The sequence below is a fragment of the Bufo gargarizans genome, chromosome 5, assembly GCF_014858855.1.
Source record: "Bufo gargarizans isolate SCDJY-AF-19 chromosome 5, ASM1485885v1, whole genome shotgun sequence".
Lineage (NCBI taxonomy): Eukaryota > Metazoa > Chordata > Amphibia > Anura > Bufonidae > Bufo > Bufo gargarizans.
In genome coordinates this window covers 423,320,440-423,346,628 of record NC_058084.1, presented here as the reverse complement: position 1 = coordinate 423,346,628, position 26,189 = coordinate 423,320,440, and the positions used below count along the sequence as shown (strand labels likewise).

Sequence of the window (26,189 nt, the reverse complement as noted above, 5' to 3'; positions counted from 1 at the left end):
GCATAAGCGACTAAAATTGGGTTAAGAACTGTCCAACGCATTATTAAAAACTGGAAGGATAGTGGGGGCCCATCGTTTTCGAGGAAGAAATGTGGCGGGGAAAAAATCCTGAATGATCGTGATCTGCGATCACTTAAACGGGCTATGTTTAATAGTGAAAGTAAGAGCATTTCCACACGCGCAATGTGAAGGGAACTCAAGGGATTGGGACTGAACAGTTGTGTAGCCGTAAGAAAACAACTAATCAGTGAGGCAAACCAGAAAAAAAGGCTTCAATTTGCTAGGGAGCATAAAGATTGGACTGTGGAGCAATGGAAGATGGTCATGTGGTCTGATGAGTCCAGATTTCCCTTGTTCCAGAGTGATGGGCGCATCAGGGTAAGAAGAGGCAGATGAAGTGATGCACCCATCATGCCTAGTGCCTACTGTACAAGACCACAGTCCAGACCTTAACCCCATTGGGAATCTTTTTTTTTTTTGGGTGGCAACTATTTTTTGGGACAGGCAGTGTATAAAGGTATTTATCCCATACAGTAAGTAGCACAGGCACACACCAAAATGATATTAATAAAAACTACAGATCTCCCTGCAAAAAAAATTAGCTCTCACATAGCTCTGTAGATATAAATATAATAAAAAAATAGGTGGTGTAATATATTGATGCAAAGAAAAAAAAATTCTTTTAAAGTTTTTTTTTTTTTAACGCATTAAAACACAAGTAAAACTCTAAAAATGTGGTATTACTGTAATTGTATTGACCCGCAGAATTAAGTTAACAGGCCATTTTTACCACACAGGGAATGCCGTAAAAACAAAATCCCTAAAACCATGGCAGAATTTCATTTTTTTCCAATTCCAATTTTCCAATTCCATCTCATTTAGAAATTACAGCTTCCCACTACTTCATATGCACTAGCTGATCCTAGGAGAGGTGGGACTAGTAGTGTACAGGCACATAGTTATGCACTCCATGCCCGATTCTATCTCTGAGGAAAACCAGCAGTTCTTTAGCCCTTATGTTTCAATAATCGGTGGCAATCTCAGCACATGGACCGCCATCGATCAATGCTGACACTACAGGTACACTTTAAAGGGATTCTCTAAGATTTACATATTGATGTCCCATCCTGAGGATAGGTTATCAAAATGAGATTAGCGGGGGTCCGACTCCCGGCACCCCCGCTGACCAGCTCACCAAGCACAGCACATTACATTTTATAATCGGCTGTACTTGGTATCACAGCTCAGCCCCATTGACTTGAATAGGACTGAGCTGCTCCTAGGCCATGTGAACGATGAACATAACATCACATGGCGTAGGAAGGAGCCTAAGTGCTCATGGAGCGCCACGGCCTCTTTATACAGCTGATTGGTGGGGGTCCCGGTAGTCGGGCTCTGATAATGATGACCTATCCTGAGGATAGGCCATTAATATGTAAATCCCAGAGAACCCCTTTAATGAAAGTAATTATGTATCAAGGTATTAAAAAAAGGAAAATGACAAGAAATATATTATACAAATATGTTTTTAAACATAGTTTTTTACATTATTGCATCTTTTTATTTTTCAGGTTTAGACCTGAGGCAGGCACAGGTCATTGCCCTGTCTTCTGGCACCAAATGCATCAATGGAGAATATCTTAATGACCAAGGGCTGGTGGTCAATGACTGCCATGCGGAGGTTGTTGTGCGAAGAGCTTTCATCCATTTCCTTTATACTCAGCTGGAGCTACATTTAAGGTAAATTGAAATGTGCTGACGACACGACATGCTATGTGATCTGCTGTGGGGCAAATCTGTCCTCTAGATGACTGATCCACGCTCCTTTCATGAAGAAGACGTCTATTTATTCTGCGAATCTGAGTGACCAGCATTTGAAGGAAATAAGCAAAGCAATTTAATACAACTTTCATCTTTCAGTGTCTGGTCTATGAAAGCAGATTTCCTTTCATGAAGAATTAGATTTGCGGAAGTCAAGGGATACTTTCAGATATTTGTTTACATATTTCATGAAGAAACTGAACAGAACTGAACCGACTCAAGCAAAAGGCATGATGGAAAGCTAGATTTTCCGTCTCCCGTTGTGCTCAGATTTAGCCTATTTGCTTTTCTCCTGTATTCTAAATGTCCTTGTGTTTCAGATGAAGTAAAGCTATTACAAAACATATAAAATCCCGATAATTTACAGGGTACTCACTGGAAACAGTTGTGTAGAAAATTTTGTTGAATTTCTTGTATTTTATTATGTTTCTTTTTTAAATAAGCTAACATCACTGCAGCTTATGGTACAGATTAGCCTTGTGGAAATAATATAGATCAATGAGTTATTTGTCCAGAGACAATTAGTTGTTCCCATTACAGAAGGTGATGGCACACCTCTAGCAAAATGGTTCCCAACATTTTTGGCATTGGGGAACCACTAGAAAAAAAAAACTATCTTGGGGAACCACTATTAATTTAGGCCAGACACAACGGTCAGACCCCACAATTAAGTCAGTAGTCAGCCCCCATAATGCATTCAGCCATCATACTCCACAATTAATTCAGTCTGGCCCTCACAGTTAAGGGCTTGTTCACATCATTGTTATGTATTCCGTTATGGCATGGCTTTCCATTATAACAACGGAATCCATATGATGGAAATCAAAACGGAAACCTTTAGAGGCATTCCGTTTTGATCCGTCATAATAGAAGTATATGGGCAAGCATAACCGATCCGTCTGGTTTCCGTTATGCCGGACGGAAAACAAAGTTTGTCGACAGAACTTTGTTTTCCGTCCTATATATCTTATAGATTCCATTATTTTCCGTCTTATAGATCTTATAGATTCTGTTATTTTATGTTATAACCATGTTATAATGGAAAGCCATAACGGAATGCATAACGGTGATATGTACAAGCCCTAAGTTAGACGTCAAACCCCACAATTAATTCCAACTCCAGACCCCTAATCAATTGAACCCCCTCAACACCAGTTCAACCATATCATTGATTGTAGCACTGCCCGGTTATTGCCATCTCTTGGCCCCCTCAACAGTGCAATGATGATGTTCTTTAGCCTAAAGCCCTTAGGGGCAGCTCATATCAATGCTGAATGTGACATCTGGACTACTTCTGCTGTTGCCTCTGCAGAGGTCTATTGTCACCCCCATGCGTTGGTATTCTGCTGTGCTATAGTGCAGGACATTTGAGAAGCCCAGAGAAAGAAACACCAGAGGATGCAACCACCAGCTGGGTAAAGCACCCATGTGAGGCCAAGAGTTTCTTGGCATCCTTTGTAGGCACTCAAACAACCACAGGGCACTCCTGTGGAAATTTCTGCACTAGGGTACGCCATCACTTCCTGAGTTTGACTGTTAGTATCCAATCTTCCTAAGATTGAAGAGGACCACAATGCGCTCCTGGCCACCAACTGTTCAAGGAATTGAAGCATAGTCCCATTCACTTAACCCCTTAAGGACACAGCCCTATTTCACCTTAAGGACCAGGCCATTTTTTGCAAATCTGACCAGAGTCACTTTAAGTGCTGATAACTTTAAAACGCTTTGACTTATCCAGGCCATTCTGAGATTGTTTTTTCGTCACATATTGTACTTCATGACACTGGTAAAATGAAGTCAAAAAAATTATTTTTTTTGCACCAAAAAATACCAAATTTAACAAAATTTTAGAAAAATTAGCAAATTTCAAAGTTCCAGTTTCTCTACTTCTGTAATACATAGTAATACCCCCAAAAATTTGGATGACTTTACATTCCCCATATGTCTACTTCATGGTTGAATTATTTTGGGAATGATATTTTATTTTTTGGGGATGTTATAAGGCTTAGAAGTTTAGAAGCAAATCTTGAAATTTTTCAGAAATTTACAAAAACTCAATTTTTAGGGACCAGTTCAGGTCTCAAGTCACTTTGCGAGGCTTACATAATAGAAACCACCCAAAAATGACCCCATCTAAGAAACTACACCCCTCAAGGTATTCAAAACTGATTTTGAATACGTTGTTAACCCTTTAGGTGTTGCACAAGAGTTATTGGCAAATGGGGAGGAAATTTGAGAATTTTATTTTTTTGTCTAATTTTTCATTTTAACCCATTTTTTCCACTAACAAAGCAAGGGTTAACAGCCCAACAAGACTGTATCTTTATTGCCCTGACTCTGCTGTTTACAGAAACACCCCATATGTGGCCGTAAACTACTGTACGGCCACACAGCGGGGCGTAGAGGGAAAGGTGCGCCGTTTGTTTTTTGGAGGGCTGATTTTTATGGACCGGTTTTTTGACACCAAGTCCCATTTGAAGCCCCCCTGATGCACCCCCAGATTATAAACTCCATAAAAGTGACCCCATCTAAGAAACTACACCCATCAAGGTATTCAAAACGGATTTTACAAACTTTGTTAACCCTTTAGGTGTTGCACAAGATTTAATGGAAAATAGAGATACAATTTCAAAATTTCACTTTTTTGGCAGATTTTCCATTTTAATTTTTTTTTTCCAGTTACAAAGCAAGGGTTAACAGCCAAACAAAACTCATTATTTATGGCCCTGATTCTGTAGTTTACAGAAACACCCCATATGTGGTCGTAAACCGCTGTACAGGCACACGGCAGGGCGCAGAAGGAAAGGAATGCCATACGGTTTTTGGAAGGCAGGTTTTGCTGGACTGTTTTTTTTTACACCATGTCCCATTTGAAGCCCCCCTGATGCACCCCTGGAGTAGAAACTCCAAAAAAGTGACCCCATTTTAGAAACTACGGGATAGGGTGGCAGTTTTGTTGGTACTAGTTTAGGGTACATATGATTTTTGGTTGCTCTATATTACACTTTTTGTGCGGCAAGGTAACAAGAAATAGCTTTTTTGGCAGCGTTTTTTATTTTTTTATTTACAACATTCATCTGACAGGTTAGATCATGTGGTAATTTTATAGAGCAGGTTGTCACGGACGCGGCGATACCTAATATGTATACAATTTTTTTTATTTATGTACGTTTTACACAATGATTTCATTTTTAAAACAAAAAAAATGTTTTAGTGTCTCCATAGTCTAAGAGCCATTGTTTTTTCAGTTTTTGGGTGATTATCTTAAGTAGGGTCTCATTTTTTGCGGGATGAGATGACGGTTTGATTGGCACTATTTTGGGGTGCATATGACTTTTTGATCGCTTGCTATTACACTTTTTGTGACGTAAGATGACAAAAAATGGCTTTTTTTACACCGTTTTTATTTTTATTTTTTTACGGTGGTCACCTGAGGGGTTAGGTCATGTGATATTTTTATAGAGCCGGTCGATACGGACGCGGCGATACCTAATATGTATACTTTTTTTTATTTATGTAAGTTTTACACAATGATTTCATTTTTGAAACAAAAAAAATGATGTTTTAGTGTTTCCATAGTCTAAGAGCCATAGTTTTTTCAGTTTTTGGGCGATTATCTTAAGTAGGGTCTCATTTTTTGCGGGATGAGATGACGGTTTGATTGCCACTATTTTGGGGTGCATATGACTTTTTGATCGCTTGCTATTACACTTTTTGTGACGTAAGATGACAAAAAATGGCTTTTTTTACACCGTTTTTATTTTTATTTTTTTACGGTGGTCACCTGAGGGGTTAGGTCATGTGATATTTTTATAGAGCCGGTCGATACGGACGTGGCGATACCTAATATGTATACTTTTTTTTTATTTATGTAAGTTTTACACAATGATTTCATTTTTGAAACAAAAAAAATGATGTTTTAGTGTTTCCATAGTCTAAGAGCCATAGTTTTTTCAGTTTTTGGGCGATTATCTTAAGTAGGGTCTCATTTTTTGCGGGATGAGATGACGGTTTGATTGTTACAATTTTGGCGTACATGCGACTTTTTTGATCACTTTTATTACCTTTTTTTGGGAAGTAAGGTGGACAAAATTTCAATTTCATCATAGTTTTTTATTTTTTATTTTTATGGCGTTCACCGTTCGGGTAAAGTAACATGACCGTTTTATAGATCAGGTCGTTACGGACGCGGCGATACCAAACATGTGTAGGGAATTTTATTTTTTTAATTTTTAATCAGTGATAAATGTGTTTTTTGATTTTTACCTTTTTTTCACTTTTTTTTTGACCCAGACCCACTTGGTTCTTGAAGATCCAGTGGGTCTGATGTCTGTATAATACAGTACAGTACAATATATATTGCACTGTACTATATTTTACTTACACTGAACAGATCTATGCTTTCAGCACAGATCTGTTCAGCACCATGGACAGCAGGACGCCTGAGAGGCGTCCTGTTGCCATGGGAACCTTCCCCGTCTGCTCAGTTATGGTCAGAACTGCGCAGACGGGGAAGGGTAAGGACGGGGCTCTGGGGGGGCTGTCTGGGGGCTCTCTCCCTCTCCATTGGGGGGCTGCAAAGGCACTGCAGCCCCCCGATCGGAGAGGGAGGGAGCTCCCTCTTACTGTTAACTTTTTCCATACAGCGGTCCGTACGGACCGCTGTATGGAAAGGGTTAAACGGCTGACATCGCATCACCGATGTCAGCCGTTTATACCAGGGTGCCAGCAATGTGCTGGCACCCTGGTATACCCACTGTACACCAACGATTACGCAATAGGAGGCGGGCGGGGGATCGCGATCCCGCCTGCCGCACCGCCCGCCTCCCGCACCGCCCCCACCGCCCGCAACACCCCCCCCTGCACCTCCCACCGGGCTAAAATCATTCAGAGGTGCAGGGGGGGGTGATAAATATATATTTTCGCCACACTAAAGTTTCTGATCGCCGCGGTCAGGGACCGCAGCGATCAGAAACTGCAGAAAGCGCAACAAACCGCAGGTCTGAATTGACCTGCGGTTTGTTGCGATCGCGGACATGGGGGGGTCACGGGACCCCCCCGCGCATTTAGCCGAGGTGCCTGCTCAATGATTTGAGCAGGCACCTTGTTCCGATCACAGCCGGCCGCACGGCAGTGATCGGAACAACACATGACGTACCGGTACGTCATGTGTCCTTAAGGACTCGGGAAACATGCCGTACCGATACGTCATGTGTCCTTAAGGGGTTAAGGGTAGTTATTTTAAAATTTCATATCTGTACAACTAAGGTCGGGGTCACAACACTATTTAGTTTTCCGTTCTGTTGATTCCTCCTGCCAGGACTTTTTCTCCCATTTAAAACAATGGAACTGACAAAATAAAGGATCTGTTTGTTTTTTTTTGTTTGTTTTTGGGGGGGGTTCTATTGTCCTGATGGATCAGAAGAACGGAAAACTAAACGGTGATGTGAACCTGGCCTAAGGCTACGGGTACAGAGTTACCATATTCAGCATAGCTGGACATCGCCAGGCATTGCAAAATGCTTATTTACTATAATGGGATCCAGCAAGGATCAAACAGGTGCCAGAATAATACTGCTGCATGCAGTGGTCACTGGATCCCATTATAGTCAATGGGGATCCAGCGATGTCTGGCTATGCCAGATACGGTAACTCCTGTACTATGCTCCCCTGCTGGATTTACCGAACAGAGAAGTGAATGTAGCCTAATTACCAGATAAATGCTCTATTGACTGCCTCTGGTCCTTCCTCTGCCCTTGTGAAATGTAATATTGTCCAGTAGTTTTGTGACAGATTATTATCATTTCGGGATTATTATTGGATGTCACAATAAAGGAATATATATATAATCCCAATAATGAACTGTTTGCAGAGTTATATTTTTAACAGATTTATTATATTTTTATGACATGGTCACCTGCTGCCATCCAGAGCATTATCTACAGTAATGACAGGAGTCATGTCCTCCTTTCACTGTAATAAAAGATGTCCTGTCTCTATGCAGCAAGCACAGAAGTGACTGGGAGAGATCTGTTTTCATCCGGTTAAAAGAAGGAGGCTTCCGACTGAAGGACAGCGTCTTATTCCATCTGTATGTTAGCACATCGCCATGTGGAGATGCTCGGATCAACTCTCCCTATGAGATAACATCTAATTGTAAGTTTTGGTTTCCAACATACATACATTTTCTCAATTTTTGGGTCAGTAGGTCTTGGAGGTGCTATTTGTCCCTCTGGAGAGGGCTAGAAATGGCATACGGAGTCTTATAGGTCATACAATGCTCCAAGAAAAAACAATAAGCACATTAGCTTTCTTCCAAAAGAAAGAAAGCCTTCTCCATAGTGCCGTCTACTTGGGCTAGCTACACTATAGTCAATGTCTGACCCTTTAGCAGACCTATCAACATGTCTAAGGATATTAGCCAGACTAAAAGCCTTCTTCTCCGAAAGAAAAAAGGGAGCCATCGGTTGCCAGCTGTTTCCGGTTATAGTGCCCGTTCGTACAGAGGGTACGGTTGGCTAGGTGAGAAGTCTTTGACACAGAGTTACATTTGCATATTCTCAGTTTTATACAAAAAAAAATTCATAATGTTTTGTTTAATGAAACCAAACAATGCTAGTTTTGCCTACACATGTTAAAAGTGTTTTCTGGGATTTTTTACCAATGACCTATCCTCTGCATAGTTCATTGGTATCTGATCGGGGACACCCAGTACCCATTCAATTCAATGTGGCTGAGCTGTGCCTAGGCAATGTGACCAATGAATGTGACGTCACATGATCTAGGCAAAGCTGAGAGAAGGCCGCAACGCTATTGTGAGTGCCAGTGCCTTCTCAACCAGCCAAATAGTTTATCAGTTAAAAATCCCAGAAACCCCCTTTAAGAAGTTTAAGAAACAAACAGCAATGATGTGATACTATACCGATACATGCAAACGGTGCATATGATGGAAAAGGTTGAACTCTCATGTATATGGTATGGAAATGCAGCATAAACAACACAACAATCCGCCTAGAAAATGTGCATAGACTACACTGCCGTGTGCATACGCCCTGAAATCTCAGATATTTGCATATTTCTTACGTAAGTCAGACCACTGAAACAAACGGAAATGTTTGCCTTCCCATACACCTAATTGTTCTTTATATGCTTATTCCAGGCAAACAGATTTTCTTTTGATTGCATTTTCCTTTGCCTTATCTGTACCTTTACTCTGAATCCACATGTGCAGTGAAAGAAGCGCTCCACTGATTACCATTTACATGCACAATATCAGTCCCCTCCGGCTGCTGAGAGCTATTTCGGCCATCCAGCTGATTTTATTACTGAAAAATTCAACATTTCTAAATTTCTCAACATATGGTCAGCCTGTGTATATAGTATTAATGTGCACATAGAGCTTCACTAATTATCCAGTTCTCTGAATATAAGTGCATTTAGGGCTGTATTACACCAACAGATTATCTGACAGGTTTTCGAACCAATGGTCAGATGGCTGTTTACACACACAGATCTTTTTGTTATACACACCAACTATTGGTCTGATTGGACAGAAATTGGTCAGATAATCTGCTGGTGTAATACAGGCCTAAGACTTAGGCTGGTTTCACACGGGCGTTGCGGAAAAATGTGCGGGTGCGTTGCGGAAACACCCGCGATTTTTCCGCGCGAGTGCAAAACATTGTAATGCGTTTTGCACTCGCGTGAGAAAAATCGCGCATGTTTGGTACCCAAACCCGAACTTCTTCACAGAAGTTCGGGCTTGGGATTGATGTTCTGAAGATTGTATTATTTTCCCTTATAACATGGTTATAAGGGAAAATAATAGCATTCTGAATACAGAATGCTTAGTATAATAGCGCTGGAAGGGTTAAAAAAAATAAAAAAGTTAACTCACCTTATCCCCATGATCGTGTAGATCCCGGTCTGTTCTTTAGCTGTGGGCTGAATGACCTTTGGTGATGTCAGATCACATGCTCCAATCACATGGTCCATCACCGTGGTGATGGAGCATGTGATCTGACATCACCACAGGTCCTTTAGCCACAGCTAAAGAACAGACCGACCGGGAACTAGGCGATCATGGGGATAAGGTGAGTTAACTTTTTTATTTTTTTTAACCCTCCCAGCTAGGGCTGCAGCTAACGATTATTTGAATAATCGATTAGTTGCCGATTAATTTCTTCGATTAATCGATTAATCGGGAAAAACGACAAAATTACAAAACAGAGGTTTATATGATCTTACTTGAAAAATTATGTTCAAAGGCCATATTAAAACAAATTGTGGGCGACACTATTATGGGGGATCTGTGGGCGACACTATTATGGGGGATCTGTGGGCGACACTATTATGGGGGATCTGTGGGCGACACTATTATGGGGGATCTGTGGGCGACACTATTATGGGGGATCTGTGGGCGACACTATTATGGGGGATCTGTGGGCGACACTATTATGGGGGATCTGTGGGCGACACTATTATGGGGGATCTGTGGGCGACACTATTATGGGGGATCTGTGGGCGACACTATTATGGGGGATCTGTGGGCGACACTTATGGGGGATCTGTGGGCGACACTATTATGGGGGATCTGTGGACGGCGCAGTTATGGAGAGGGGGATCTGTGGGCGGCGCAGTTATGGAGAGGGGGATCTGTGGGCGGCGCAGTTATGGAGAGGGGGATCTGTGGGCGGCGCAGTTATGGAGAGGGGGATCTGTGGGCGGCGCAGTTATGGAGAGGGGGATCTGTGGGTGGCGCTGTTATGGAGAGGGGGATATGTGCACTGTTATGGGCATAACAGTGCACAGATCCCTTTCCCCATAACAGTGCACAGATCCCCCTCCCCATAGCAGTGCTATACACAGACCCCCCTCCCCATAGCAGTGCCATAGACAGATCCTCCCCCCTCCCCATAACAGCCCCGGCCCCGATGCTTATAAGTCGGACTAATCACTGCATCTTTATTTTACCTTTTTACAATGACGCTCCTGTAACAGCCAGGCAGAGCGGACGGCGGCGCAACGTCACTCACTCACGTGACGCACCTGCTCCGCCCACCTCATGAATGAAGGAGGCGGAGCAGGCGCGTCACGTGAGTGAGTGACGTAACGCCGCCGTCCGCTCTGCCTGGCTGTTACAGGAGCGTCATTGTAAAAAGGTAAAATAAAGATGCAGCGACCACCCGCCCGCCCGCATAGCAACGAATCGGCGATTATTCGATAACTGGATTCGTCGACAACGAATCCAGTTATCGAATATAATCGATTACATCGATTAATCGTTGCAGCCCTACTCCCAGCACTATTATACTATGCATTCTGTATTCAGAATGCTATTATTTTCCCTTATAACCATGTTATAAGGGAAAATAATACAGTGAATAGACTGTCACCACTCACCTAGAACCCATGCGTGGAAATCGCACCGCATCCGCACTTGCTTGCGGATGCTTGCGATTTTCACGCAACCCCATTCATTTCTATGGGGCCTGCGTTACGTGAAAAACGCTGAATATAGAACATGCTGCGATTTTCACGCAACGCATAAGTGATGCGTGAAAATTACCGCTCATGTGAACAGCCCCATAGAAATGAATGGGTCAGGATTCAGTGCGGGTGCAATGCGTTCAACTCACGCATCGCACCCGCGCGGAAATCTCGCCCGTGTGAAAGGGGCCTTAGACTGGCTATAAATTGCCTTGTCACAAACCAGCGGGTTCACTGTGCCACGTGTCCTACCTCCTCTAAGGGCGTTGTATAAGTGAACCCCTGGATCTTCACAGTACCCCTGATGGTGGGGATAGACCTTCCTAAAGGGAACACCAGGTCGCTACCTGTTGAGGAGGATAGGCACACGAGGCAGCTGGTCCATCTATCCCCTATCTATCTGTCTCTCTGTCTGTCTATCTATCTAAAATTATGGAAGAAAGGCTGCATTCTGACTTCAGCGAAACAAGTGGATTCCTTTATTCACCCAACACTCAATGCCATTGAGTGTTTGGGTAACTAAAGAAATCCTTTTATTTTATTTTTTATTTTTTTTATTTTTACTTGCATAAAAAAAATCTGATTTCTTTCTATTTATTTACTTTTTTACTTCGAATGCAAAGAACAAATAATCTACATGTCTCTGCTGTCTCTATATACAGAGCACTGGTAAGGCTACTTTCACACTAGCGTTCGGGTTTCCGTTCGTGAGCTCCGTTTGAAGGAGCTCACGAGCGGACCCGAACGCAGCCGTCCAGCCCTGATGCAGTCTGAATGGAGGCGGATCCGCTCAGACTGCATCAGTCTGGCGGCGTTCAGCCTCCGCTCCGCTCGCCTCCGCACGGACAGGCGGACAGCTGAACGCTGCTTGCAGCGTTCGGGTGTCCGCCTGGCCGTTCGGAGGCGTGCGGATCTGTGCGGATCCGTCCAGACTTTCAATGTAAGTCAATGGGGACGGATCCGTTTGAAGATGCCACAATGTGGCTCAATCTTCAAGCGGATCCGTCCCCATTGACTTTACATTGAAAGTCTGAACGGATCCGCGCAGGCTACTTTCGCACTTGCGCACTTGCGAATTTTTTTAAAGTTATTAATGCAGACGGATCCGTACTGAACGGAGCCTCCGTCTGCATTAATATGAGCGGATCCGTTCAGAACGGATCCGCCCGAACGCTAGTGTGAAAGTAGCCTAACAGTGACTGTTTTCAGGTGTTTTCTGATTATTTAACAGGGTTAAGCCTCATGCAGATGTCCATGGAACACTGTCCGTGAGATACCGGACTGGCATCCTGCTTAGTGCAGAAGCACACAATGTCATTGGTTGCTATGACACCGTGCACTTCGTGCCGCCACCGCAGTGCAGTAATACACTGGTATGATTTATACGCGTGTATTACTGTACTGCGGCAGCGGCACGAAGCGCACGGCTTCATAGCAACCAATGATGCCGTGCGCTCCTGCACTAAGCAGGATGCCAGTCCGGTATCTCACGGACCGTGTTCTACGGACGTCTGCATGAGGCTTTAAGCAGGCCTCCTGGGCAAACTTGCTAAGGGAAGCACACTTAGGGCTCATGCACACAAACTTGTCCTGGCCGTTCCGTGCATTGTGGACCGCAGTTTGCAGTCCCCACTGCACGGGCACCATCAACTTGAATGGGTCTGTGATCTGTCCGCACCGCAAAAAAAAAAATAGAACATGTTCTATTTTTTTGCGGTGTGGAGGCACAGAGAGAAACCCCATGGAAGTACTCCACAGTGCTTCCGTGAGGTTCTGTGCCTCCGTTCCACACTGCTCCTCCTGGATTGCAGACCCATTCAAGTGAATGGGTCCGCATCTGTGATATGTGAGCACACGGTCGGTGCCCATATATTGCAGACGAGCAACGGCCGTCTGCATGAGCCCTTAGGCTGAGTTCACACTTCAGTTATTAAGTGTTCTTGCATGGCAAGACCACTTACTGTTATCTCACATATATATTCTTATTATTATAGCCAAATTTACCACCCTGACTTCTCCCAAAATTTTTACACTACATAGACAGTAATATACCGAAACGTGCAGATTGTTCCCGATTGGGGTACTATTACTTTGTGGAACGCTTCGCCGAATGGTTCACGAAATATCGGCATTTTTGTGGCGAAATTGGTCCCATAGGAATGAATGGCGGAATGTTCAAAACTAGAGTGGGAGCTGACAAAAGCTAGAGTGTGAGCTGAAAAATCAGGACATGATTTCTAAACTGCCACCACTCCCTCATTTTCAAGCCCACCTACACAAATCTTATATCAAAATGTTCAGCTATCCCTGCTGCAATAGTCCTGATAGTTTTCACAATATGACCATTTGTTTGCAACTCATGCCGTCCATTGACATTCATTGAAACTCCACTCTAGCCACCTCAAATTTGAAGGGCAATTTCTAGACTGCGACTGTGCCTTCATTTTTAATATTTCAGAGACATACTATGCATCAAAATGTATGTCTGGGTCTTGTGATTCTCACAATATAAAGCTCTTGGGTGTAGGATTTATAATTTTTTAACTACAGCCGTTTGAAGATGGCAACCGCCAATGAAGTGAGCAAATTGAGCAGTTTGTTTTTAACCACTCTTCTCTGCCCTTGCCGTAGAGTGAGAGTGCTATAGAAACCCAGGTGTGTGAGCAGCCACCAGAGTGACAAAAGCTAGAGTGTGAGCTGAAAAACTGACATGATTTCTAAACTGCCAATACTCCCTCATTTTTAAGCCCACCTACACAAATCGGCTGCTAGTGTTTTTATAAATGTATGTTTAAATGTAACTGTGAAGCACTTTGGGCAACAACATTGCAATTAAATGTGCTATATAAATAAATAAAAGTTGAAATGCATTTCTCACTCTATTAAGATTGCCATGTGCACTTTTTAAACCCCTTCTACCCCGGGCCAGTGTTCACTCTGCTGCCCAGGCCATTTTTTGAAAATCTGACATGTGTCACTTTATGTGGTAATAGCTTTGGAACACTTTTACTTATCCAAGCCCTTCTGAGTTTGTTTTCTCGTGACACATTGTACTTCATGATAGTCATAAATTTGAGTCAATATATTTCACCTTTATTTTTTTTTAATCCCAAATTTACCCAAAATTTTGAAAAATTCCCAAATTTTCTAATTTCAATTTCTCTACTTTTATAATAGATAGTGATACCTCATATAATAATTATTACTTTACATTTCCCATATGTCTAATTCATGTTTGGATCATTTTGAAAATGAAATTTTATTTTTTGGGGGACGTTAAAAGGCTTAGAAGTTTGCAAGCAAATCTTGAATTTTTTCAGAAAATTTCAAAAACCCACTTTTTAAGGACCAGTTCAGGTCTGAACTCACTTTGTGAGGCTTACATAATAGAAACCACCCAAAAATGACCCCATTTTAGAAACTACACCCCTCAAGGTATACAAAACTGATTTGACAAACTTTGTTAACCCTTTAGGTGTTTCATAAGAATTAATGGAAATTTCAGAATTTCACTTTTTTGGCAGATTTTACATTTTAATCAATTTTTTCCAGTAGCAAAGCAAGGGTTAATAGCAAAACAAAACTCAATCTTTATTACTCATATTCTGTGGTTTACAGAAACACCCCACATGTGGTTGTAAACTACTGTATGGTCACACGGCAGGGTGCAGTAGGAAAGGAACGCCATATGGTTTTTGGAAGGCAGATTTAGCTGAAGTGGTTTTTAGATGCCATGACCCAGTTGAAGCCCCCGTGATGCACCCCTACAGTAGAAACTCAAAAAAGTGACCACATTTTGGAAACTACAGGATAAGGTGCCAGTTTTGATGGTACTATTTTGGGGTACATATGATTTTTAATTGCTCTACATTACGTTTTTTGTGAGGCAAGGTAACCAAAAAATTTATGTTTTGGCACAGTTTTTATTTTTTATTTTTCTGACAGGTTAGATCATGCACTATTTTTATAGAGCAGGTTGTTTCGGACGCAATGATATCAAATATGTCTACTTTCTATGATGTTTGTTTCCGATTTACATAATAAAGAATTTTTTAAAACAAAAATTTGGTTTGTGTACCTCCATTTTCTGAACGCCCTATTTTTTTTTATTTTTCTGCCGATCAGGCAGTGCAGGAGCTTGTTTTTTGAAGGAAGAGTTGACATTTTTATTGGTACCATTTTTGGGTACATATGATTTTTGGATCATTCATCATTACACTTTATCGGGCAAGGTGACCCATAAATTTGTTGTTTTGGCGCAGTTTTTATTAATTTATTTTTACCCCGTTTACCTAAGGGATTAGGTCATGTGACTTTTTTATAGAGCAGATCGTTACGGATGTGGCAATACCTAATATGTCTACTTTTTCTTATTTATTTAAGTTTTACACAATAATAGCATTTTTAAAACTGAAATAATGATATTTCAGTGTATCCATAGTCTGAGAGCCAGAGCTTTTTTTTGATTGTCTTAGGTAAGGTCTAATTTTTTGCAGGATGAGGTGATAGTTTGATTCGTACTATTTCGGGGGGTGTATGCCTTTTTGATGGTTTTCTGTTGCAATTTTTATGATGTAAGTTGACAAAAATGGCTTTTTTTTACACAGTTTTTATTTACATTTTTTTACGTTGTTCACCTGAGGGGTTAGGTCATGTGATATTTTTATAGAGATGGTTGTTACGGATGTGGCGATACCTAATATGTATGCTTTATTTATTTATTTCACTTTAGCACAATAATAGCAGTTTTGAAGCAAAAAATAATCATATTTTAGTGTCTCCATTGTCTGAGAGTGATAGTTTTTTTTTTTGACCGATTCTCTTAGGTAGGTTCTAATTTTTTGCGGGATGAGGAGAAAGTTTGATTGGTACTATTTTGGGGAGCATCCGCCTTTTTGATCACTTGCTGTTGCAATTTTTGTGATGTAATGTGACCCCCAAAAATTTTTTACACCGTTTTTATTTTTGGTTTTTACGGTGTTCATCTGAGTGGTTAGGTCATGTGATAATTTTATAGAGCTGGTTGTTACGGACGTGGCGATACCTAATATGTATATTTTTGTTTATGTATTTCACTTTAGCACAATAATAGCATTTTTGAAACAAAAAATTAGGTTTTAGAGTCTCCATGTTCTGAGAGCTATAGTTTTTATATTTTATGGGCGATTGTCTCATGTAAGGGCTCATTTTTTGCGGGATGAGGTTACGGTTTTATTGTTACCATTTTCTGGGACACATGCCTTTTTTAATCGCTTGGTGTTGCACTTTTTGTGATGTAAGGTGACAAATGCCTTTTTTTAATGGTGTTTATCGGACAGGATGGATCATGTGATATATTTGAAGAGCCGGTCATTACGGACACGGCGATACCTAATATGTGTGTTTTATGGGGTTTTTTTTCAGTTTTTTATTATAAAATGAGGGGAAAGGGGCGTTTATTTTTCATTTTTTTTACTTTATTACTAAATTAATTTTATTAAAAACATTTTTTTTTACTTTTTATTCTTTACTTTATTTCTGATGTTCACTTCTAGGGGTCTGATCCCCTCTGCAATAATACATCTGTATTGTAATGCATTGCCTGTTCGTGTACAACAGTGAGTAGTACACAAACAGGTTTCCTAGGAGACCCAGCCTGAGGCTGGATCTCCTGGGCACCCGTAGAAGACATTTCCCGATGCCGTGTAAGGCATTTGGCAGTCTCTGCGCGGTATCGGGCTGCCTTCTGACAGATTGAGTCCCTGCCACAGCAGCACGGGGACTCGATGTGTTCCCTCACCCGACAAAATCCCTTCTATGTCGCGGTCAGCACGGACCTCGGCATATAAGGGGTTAATCTTTGGCTTTTACAGCGATGCCGGCGGATACAGCAGGGGCCCGGCTACCAGGGACTGCCGGGCCCCTGCATTGATTGCACATGCACCGCTCCGGTGCCCGCCCGATCACGATGACGTACTATTACGTCAAATTGCAGGAACGCAGTGGCTTCCATGACGTAATAGTATGTCATATGTCGGGAAGGGGTTAAATTTGATCAATCAATTGGTTAGTGTAATGTTTACTTTCTTTACTCACTCCAAACACTCCACACAGTTACTCTGCCCACTCCATAAAGTTACTCTGCCCAGTCCAGCCTTTCCACAGTTACTCCAGCCACTCCAACCACACAACAGTTACTCAAGCCACTCCACCCAGTTACTCCGCCCACTCCAGTTGTAGACTAATGGTGGAGGCAAGAACACTTCACACAATTTCCCCAGAAATTTTAGATTTTCTAGTTTACATCAGTTATAGTGAGCCAAAACCAGGTGTGGGTCAAAAACACAGAACAGGAAGAAATCCTTCCATTAAACCTTATCTCTGTGTCGGCTTCACTACTGGTTTGGGCTCACAATAACTGATGGAAATAACTGACCAAACAACTGAAGTGTGAACTGGGCCTTACCTGCTTCCTGACACTGGCTCTCGGCTCCTGTGCTCTCCGACCTCTGCTCAGGTCCCTGGATGTCATCATCCATTTTGACGCTGCCTGCAACCAATCGTGGGCCACGGCGGTGACTTCTCCCCTTGCATCAAGTGAATAAATGTGACAGTACTTTAGAATTTGGGGCCCTGCTTTTAATTCCGCCCAGGGCCACATTTTGTCTAAAACCGGCCCTGCCTGCACCTATCTATTATTGGTGGCATATCCTTGCAATATGCCACCAATGTGTGAGACGGGCCAACTAATACTGTTTAGAAAAAAATAATAATTCTAAAAATGTATTGCATATAATAATTTTTATTTAAATAAATCACCTGACATTTTCAGTCTACAGCTCTTCTGTTTCCATGGTTACAGAGTACAAATCGACTAGTGTGTGTTCACTAATCTTGGAATCATTCTTCACCTATGTGGAGAATGGGGGACTCTTGTCCTGCCAGTTTGTATACTAAAAAGAATAATAACCAGTTGAGGCCCCAGGGATGCAAAAGTCTTACTTTTGATATACTGTAGTTCATCTTGTATTTCTTTCATTGGATCAATTGCAATATTGGTTGGGAATAGGATCTATCTAAAAGTTGACTCCAGTGTCCACATCATGTCTTCTTGTTTCATCTGTACCTGTTTTTTTCTTCAAGCACCAAAATCAACAAAATTATACAAACTAAACTTGCACTTATGCATGGAAAGAAAGAAAAAAAGACCTCCACATTACAACAACATAGAATAGGGCTGCCATCGGGGCAGTACAGACAGAACTGTAGTCAGGAGCCCCATAGGCTCAGCCTTATTAGTATTCCCTTCAGGGCAGTGACTATAAGGGCTGATTCACACGACCATGTGGCAAACATGGTCCATCTATTGGCTGCATCTCTCAGACTGACATCCTCTCCCCTGATCCGAACCAACTGCATCATAATGTTTCACGATAGTCAGTTGGTTCCTATATGATTATGGATCTATTGTACTGTATTCCAATGATGAGGTACAGTACAATAGACCTTCAATCAGATAGGCACTGATTGTATCATAAAACACTATGATACAGTCCGTTAGTCAGGCGAGCTTGGGTCAGTCCAGGAAATGCGGCCGACACACAGACTCCGTTTCCCAGACTGAACATGCCCATGTGAATCAACCGTAATGAACCTTCCATTCAATATGGGGAGGGGAGGGGCCCTCTCTAAGTACAAAGACATTTACTAAATTATTTTACTGGCGTCAAGTGGAAACGGAATCTCATACCTGCTGAATGGCAGGCAGTAAGTTTACTGCTACACTATAGACCTTCATTTTAAGATTATACAGTATTACTATTTTTTTTACAGGCATAATATTAAATAAATATTATTACTGCTTAGTAGCTTTTTAGGCACTTTTACTTTCCATCTTTTCTTTTATGGTAAAAGAAAAGCTAAAAGTTACATTTTCCTGTTTAACGCATTTACTAAAGAAATTATTATACAGGTCTCTATTGCAAATTGTCCCCCAGATCTTCTCCATTACTATGTGGTGACCTTCTGTGCCTAAAAGCTACTACACAGACGTACTATTTATCAATATAGATGTGAAGACAGCAGTAGTACTATGTAGTAGTTTTTTAGGCACAAAAAAATCCTATGTTTGTAAAGGTTTGGTTCTATAGTGTAGTGGTGAACTAAATAATATTACTGTTTTCTGCGCAGGTATATCAAATAGTAAGAAATGTTTAGCAGCTTTAAGCACAGAAAATCCAACCCTCACAGTAATATACTGTAGTTCTATAGTGTAGTGGTAAACATTATGCCTGCCATGCAGAAGGTCTGGGATTCAACTCTTAAGAGAAACCCGTAAAGAAGCAGGAAAATAGGATGTTTCCAGCTGTTCTTGTTCAGTAAAAGAAAAGCTGGAAAGTAAATTTTTTTTTTTTCTGCAAAGTTAATGTTACATAAAAAAAATAATGGAGCAAAAACCAATTACAAAAAAATGTGTTTCTGTAAGGCCACATGCACACGACCGTTGTTGTGTTCCGTTCCGCAAAATGGGGTTCTGTTGTTCCGTGATCCATTTCCGTTTTTGTTTCCGTGTGACTTCCTTTATTTTTGGAGGATCATTCAGACATGAAGGAAAGTAAAAAAAAGTCTAAGTCAAGATTGCCATGCAAAAACGGACGCGGACAATCTTGTGTGCCTCCGTGTTTTTTCACGGACCCATAGACTTGAATGGGTCCGCAAATCGTTTTCCAAGAAAAAAATAGGACAGGTTATATTTTTTTGACGGGCTGAAACCACGGATCACGGACGCGGATGACAAACTGTGCATTAGCTGAGTTTTCAACAGACCCATTGAAAGTCAATGGGTCCGCATTAAATCACGAAAAATGGAACAACGGACACGGAATGAAACAACGGTCGTGTGCATGAGGCCTTAGTAACATACTTACTATTAAATATCAGAAAACAGTATTTGGTATCCCTGTAATCATAATAACCTACCCCTACAATAGTTGACACATTATTTATGGTGATCGTAAACAGTGTTAATAAATAATTATGCATCTGTTTTTTTTTTTCTTCTTTCATTTAACCCATAATAAAAGTTTATAGAAATTATGTATGATATGGAAACATGGAATGATGCAAAAAAAAAAAAAAAAGTTGTGGCTGTGAATGTGAGAAAGGCTGGTGGGGGTGATCAGTTTTGGTCACCTGGCCCCTACCTCCAAAAAAATTTGAAAAAAAAAAGTTAAAAAAAGTCATACAGTATGTACCACAAAAACCTCCACCACCTTGTAAACATAAATATAAAAAAGTTATGGGTGACAAAAAAAATAGATTTTTTTTCAAAGGTTGTTTATTAAAACAAAATAAAAATAATATAAATTGGCATAGATGTAATCGTACTGACCTACATAATAAGGTCTTCATGTCATTTGCCACATGTTTTTTTTCCAATTTCACAACAAAATAAAAAAAATGTTTCAGTTCAAGATATGGTAAATGAAATGATGCCAATAAAAAAATACTACTTTTCCTGCAAAAACAAGCCGTCACATAGCTATGCAAATGGAAAAGTTAAATCGTTACATCTCATTGAAGACTGGGAGGAAAAACATAAAAGAAGAAATTAATATTGTCCTGGTCTCAAAGGGATTAAGCAGCGTACAAGGAAAGAGCAGCCTCAAAGGAAGCACCGCACCTTTTTATTCTTTGAAAGCCATGTACAGTAATACCAATGTCCATGACTAAATTGGATGGGGAGGGAATAGGGAGGAGAGGTGTCAGGTCCAGAATTTTTAAAGACCTCTTGCTTTTTGGTCCTAGTAAGGCCTCTTGCACACGAACGTTGTGTGCCCGTGGCCACATTGCGGCCTGCATACGGCGGGTCCGCAATACACAGGTACCGGCCCGTGTGTCATTTGAATGGGTCCACAATCACAGACATGCGGAAAAACAATAGAACTTGCAAAAAAATAGAACTTGTTCTATTTTTTTGCGGTGCGAACTGATCACGGACCCATTCAAGTTGAATGGGTCTCGATCCGTCCCGGCCGTCGCACAGACGTTGCCCGTGCATTGGGGACCGTGTTCGTGTGCAAGAGGCCTAATAGAGAGTCCATTATTATGTCTGGATGGTTAAAAGTGTTCCTTAGAATACATTATTGTAATATAGTTGCTTGCTGCTTTGTAGTTTAAACACCTAAAAAGAAGCAGAGGAAATTATATTCTGACACGGATTTGATGCGGTAATTACAATAAAACATACAACTTCGCTGCCACAATTTTCATGACTCATTTCATAGTTTTAAATTGAGGTATTATTTAGATGAACATTCAGAGGCCACTCGAACAAAGAGCAAAAAAAGGAAAACAATTTCAATCCAGTACAATGGACGCCGCAAAAACATATCACAATTCCAGTTGCTGTAATTTCTGCAGTTTAAACTTGAAGGAAAATTGGGTCACAGAATTTTTTTTACGATGATAAAGTGATTAAATGTTCTTCATGTCTGCACTTGGTAAAAGCTCTCTCCCCCAGTAGGCAGTGTGGGATTATGATTGGGGCGTTTGGGTCGGTAGCCCCGGGTCCAGCATCGCTGGGGGGCCTAACGCCCACAAACTACGATGGGGCACGGCAGCGCATAATTCCCTGCCCCGTCGCCGTCCGCCGATCACTGCCATAGGCTTCTGGCCTAGTAGGCCTGAAGCCTATGCGGTAGTAAAATCCCTGGAACAGGCGGGCGTGATGACGTGACCATCTACGAGTGAGCGCCGACTGGGACACAGGTAAGTATTAGCTTTTATTTTTTTTATTTTTTGTGTGCCAACTGCCAACTTTGGGGGACATTACTGAAGGGACAGTAGGGGGCAAACTACTACGTGGGGGAAAATTACTAGTGTGGGGGAAATAAATACTGTGAGGGCAGTGTGGAGAAATGAATACTGTGGGGACAGTGTGGAGAAATTAATACTGTGGGGGCAGTGTGGGGGGCAAATTACTTAATGGATGGCAGTGTCGGGGGAAATTATCTAATGGGGGCAGTGTGGAGGGCAAATTATTTAATAAAGGGCAGTGTGGGGGAAAATTACTATATGGATGGCAGTGTCGGGGCAAATTACTTAATTGATGGCAGTGTGGGGGCAAATTACTATATGGATGGCAGTGTCGGGCAAATAACTTAATGGATGGCAGTGTCGGGGCAAATTACTATATGGATGGCAGTGTCAGGGCAAATTACTTAATGAAGGGCAGTGTCAAGGCAAATTATCTAATGGGGGGTAGTGTGTGGGGTTATTACTTGATAGGGGCAGTGTGCAGGGCAAATTACTTTGTGGGGGGAATTACTACATGGAAGGCAGTGTGGAAGAAATGACGGTGTGGAGCAGTGTGGGGGAAATTACTATATGGGGCAGTGTGGGGGAAATTACTATATGAAGGCAGTGTGGGGGAAATTACTATATGAAGGCAGTGTGGGGGAAATTCCTCTATGGGGCAGTGTGGGGGAAATTCCTCTATGGGGCAGTGTGGGGAAAATTACTATATGAGGGCAGTGTAGGGGAAATTACTATATGGGGCAGTGTGGGGGAAATTACTATATGAAGGCAGTGTGGGGGAAATTCCTCTATGGGGCAGTGTGGGGGAAATTCCTCTATGGGGCAGTGTGGAGGAAATTCCTCTATGGGGCAGTGTGGGGGAAATTACTATATGAGGGCAGTGTGGGGGAAATTACTATATGGGGCAGTGTGGGGGAAATTACTATATGAAGGCAGTGTGGGGGAAATTCTTCTATGGGGCAGTGTGGGGGAAATTCTTCTATGGGGCAGTGTGGGGGAAATTACTATATGGGGCAGTGTGGGGGAAATTACTATATGAGGGCAGTGTGGGGGGAATTACTATATGGGGCAGTGTGGAGGGAATTACTATATGGGGCAGTGTGGAGGGAATTACTATATGGGGCAGTGTGGATGGAATTACTATATGGGGGCAGTATGGGGAAATTACTATATGGGGGCAGTGTGGGAGAAATTACTATATGGGGCAGTGTGGGGGAAATTACTATATGAGGGCAGTGTGGAGGAAATTACTATATCGGGGCAGTGTGGAGGGAATTACTATATGGGGCAGTCTGGGGGAAATTACTATATGGGTCAGTCTGAGGGAAATTACTATATGGGGCAGTCTGGGGGAAATTACTATATATGGGGCAGTCTGGGGGAAATTACTATATCGGGCCAGTGTGGGGGAAATTACTATATGGGGCAGTGTGGGGGAAATTACTGTATGGGGGCAGTGTGGGGGAAATTACTGTATGGGGGCAGTGTGGGGGAAATTACTATATGGAGCAGTGTGGGGGAAATTACTATATAGGAGCAGTGGGGGGAAATTACTATATGGGGCAGTGGGGGGGAAATTACTGTATGGGGATAGGGTGGGGGAAATTACTATATGGGGCAGTATGGGGGCATTTCTATTAGGGGAAATGTTTTGGGGGGACACTATACAGGCATTATTACCTGGAGCACAATATAGGGTGTTATTATTACTGGGGGCACTGTAGGGGACATTATAATTGCTGTGGACACTATAGGGACCTTTGGGGTAATTTATCAAACTGATGTAAAGTAGAACTGGGTTAGTTACCCATAGCAACAGATTTCACCTTTCATTTTTCACAGCTCCTTTGGAAAATGAAAGGTGGGATCTGATTATACTTTACACCAGTTTGATATATATCCCCAATTATGAGAACTGTAACAAGTCTGTGTAACAAACTCTGTAGAGACGAGATGCGGCTGAAAGAATTTGTCATGGCGTTCTGGGTCAAACGGAGAAGAGGAAAGAGAAGGTCCTATATGTAGAGCTGGCTCACTACTGTGACCTGCGTCTCATCTTCTCCTCAAAGTCTTTTTTTATTATAGTCATATGTATTTTAAATTTGGCAACTAAATTTTTTATTTGTCACCTGCAGTCCTATGTAACAGCCCAGATAACAGTGATAACTTTCTGTGTACAAATAATGTAGTAGATGTTCCATGCAGTCCTATATCCAACATAACACAATAGTTCACTGTTATGTGGGGTGTTACATAGGACTGCAGGTAACACCTATGAAATCTGTCCTCAGAGTTATGAGATGGTGGGGGTCCGACTCCTGGCACCCCTACCAATCAGCTGTTTGAGGAGACCGCAATGTCCCAGTGAGCTCCGCAGCCTCTTTGCTCCTTACCAAGCACAGCGCTGTTCATTTGATAGCATGGTGCTTGGTACTGCAACTTAGACCCAATCACTCAGATGGGACTGAGCTGCACCTAGACCATGTGAACGATGTCTTATGGCCTAGGAAGAGACTTTGGCGCTTACAAAGCACCGCAGCCTCTTCATACAGAAAAAACACTAAAATGAAGGGGGGCGAATTGGGTAAACAGCCCCGGGCCTATCATGCACTTAATCTGCCCCTGCCAGTAGGGGTATTTGCTGTTGAAGTCTGGTTTTTACATTAAAGGCTATGTACACCTTTGGGGGAAATGTTTTTTAATTATTGCATTGTACTTATTTTGAGCTAAAAATAATTTTTTCAATTGGTCTTTATTAAAAAGATGGAATCCTTTTTTTTTCAGTACATAGCTGAGATGCTCTAGTAGCACCCTTTGAATTTTCTGTCTTTTCCGTCAGACCTGGAGCAGACGGACTACTTATTTCTGCTCTCTGACCTCCTAAACACTCATTATAGCTCAGTTCTTATCTTACTGATAAGAATGTGTCTTAAATAAGTGTTTATGACTTAGTAATTTAGAGATAAGGTTTATTAGATGACCGGAACAAAGTGAAAGTGAAAGTATCAGTCACACAGTTAGAAAAGCAGTTAACCCTTTGTGACAGAATGGCTCAATATTTTTAATAAAGACCAATTGAAAATATGATTTTTAGCCAAAAATAAGTCAAATGCAATCATAAACAAAAATTGCCTCCAAAGGTGTACATAGCCTTTCAATCTTGTGGCTGTTTTCTCCAAGAACTTTGGGGAAGACAAATCAACTTTTGGTGGTCTTAAAAATATGCAAATTATGTTGCACGCTATATTTGCACTATCATTTGCCTTTTTTAATTTCTCACAACTCTTTTCGAAATGGGTGGGGCTAGGTGGCAGGGGAGTGGCCTCCCATGGCCCAACAATTTTACTGTCATTACTTACTGTTGGCATAGGTCTGAATTTCTTCTGCATGGACTGCTGGGAGATTCTGTGCCTCTGTTGGCCGGCAGTTCCTTGGACCCACCAGAGGAAATGATTCTGAGAGCCCACTCTCTGTGCTTATAGGACTTTAAGGGCCCTGTTTTAGTAGGGGTCCATTATTGTCAGAGTTTGGGCCACTGGAGGATCCTCTGGTAAAGTGGTGGGCCAGTCCAACCCTGTTGGCTAGTCCCACCAAGAGGCTCTGGCTATCATTATATCTAAATTGCCCTAATAAATAATATGGAAAGGAATCTATGTGGGCACAAAGTATTAATAGGGAACACTTATCTGTTTCTTAGATGTTTTTATTGTTTTCAGTGTCTACTTTCTAAGAATGTAGCATTCATTCTACAACTTTTTTAAGTTTTATATTGTTTGTATGAAGAAAAAATAGCAACTGAAAATGGACATATGAAAATTTACTAAATACATCAGCTTCATCAAACTATGTCCACACTAAGTAATAGCCTTGTGGAGAAATATGACATCCTGAGCAAAAATCTAAGCCCGACCCTTGGATCTCTGCCATAGAGTTGTACTTTGAATTGCAGTGGGTCTGCATGCTGATTTCCCCCTTCGATGGGACTAATCCACATGTGGTTGATCTGCTGCAGTTTCTGCATGGAATGGAATCAATGGTAAATCCGCCTAGAAAAAATCGGTATGAATGAAAATAAAGCTTCG

The 26,189-nt window shown here is 41.7% G+C and overlaps 1 protein-coding gene across 1 annotated transcript in view; it reads left to right on the top strand.

The window, feature by feature from the left end:
* Positions 1 to 1,470: 1,470 nt before the first annotated feature.
* The window catches only part of LOC122939488 (double-stranded RNA-specific editase B2-like), a 110,779-nt gene continuing 86,060 nt past the window's right edge, over positions 1,471 to 26,189 (top strand). The window contains exons 1-3 of the mRNA XM_044295557.1: positions 1,471 to 1,480; positions 1,572 to 1,740; positions 7,826 to 7,977. Coding sequence (XP_044151492.1) covers positions 1,471 to 1,480; positions 1,572 to 1,740; positions 7,826 to 7,977 — 331 coding nt within the window. The remainder of the gene's footprint in view (positions 1,481 to 1,571; positions 1,741 to 7,825; positions 7,978 to 26,189) is intronic.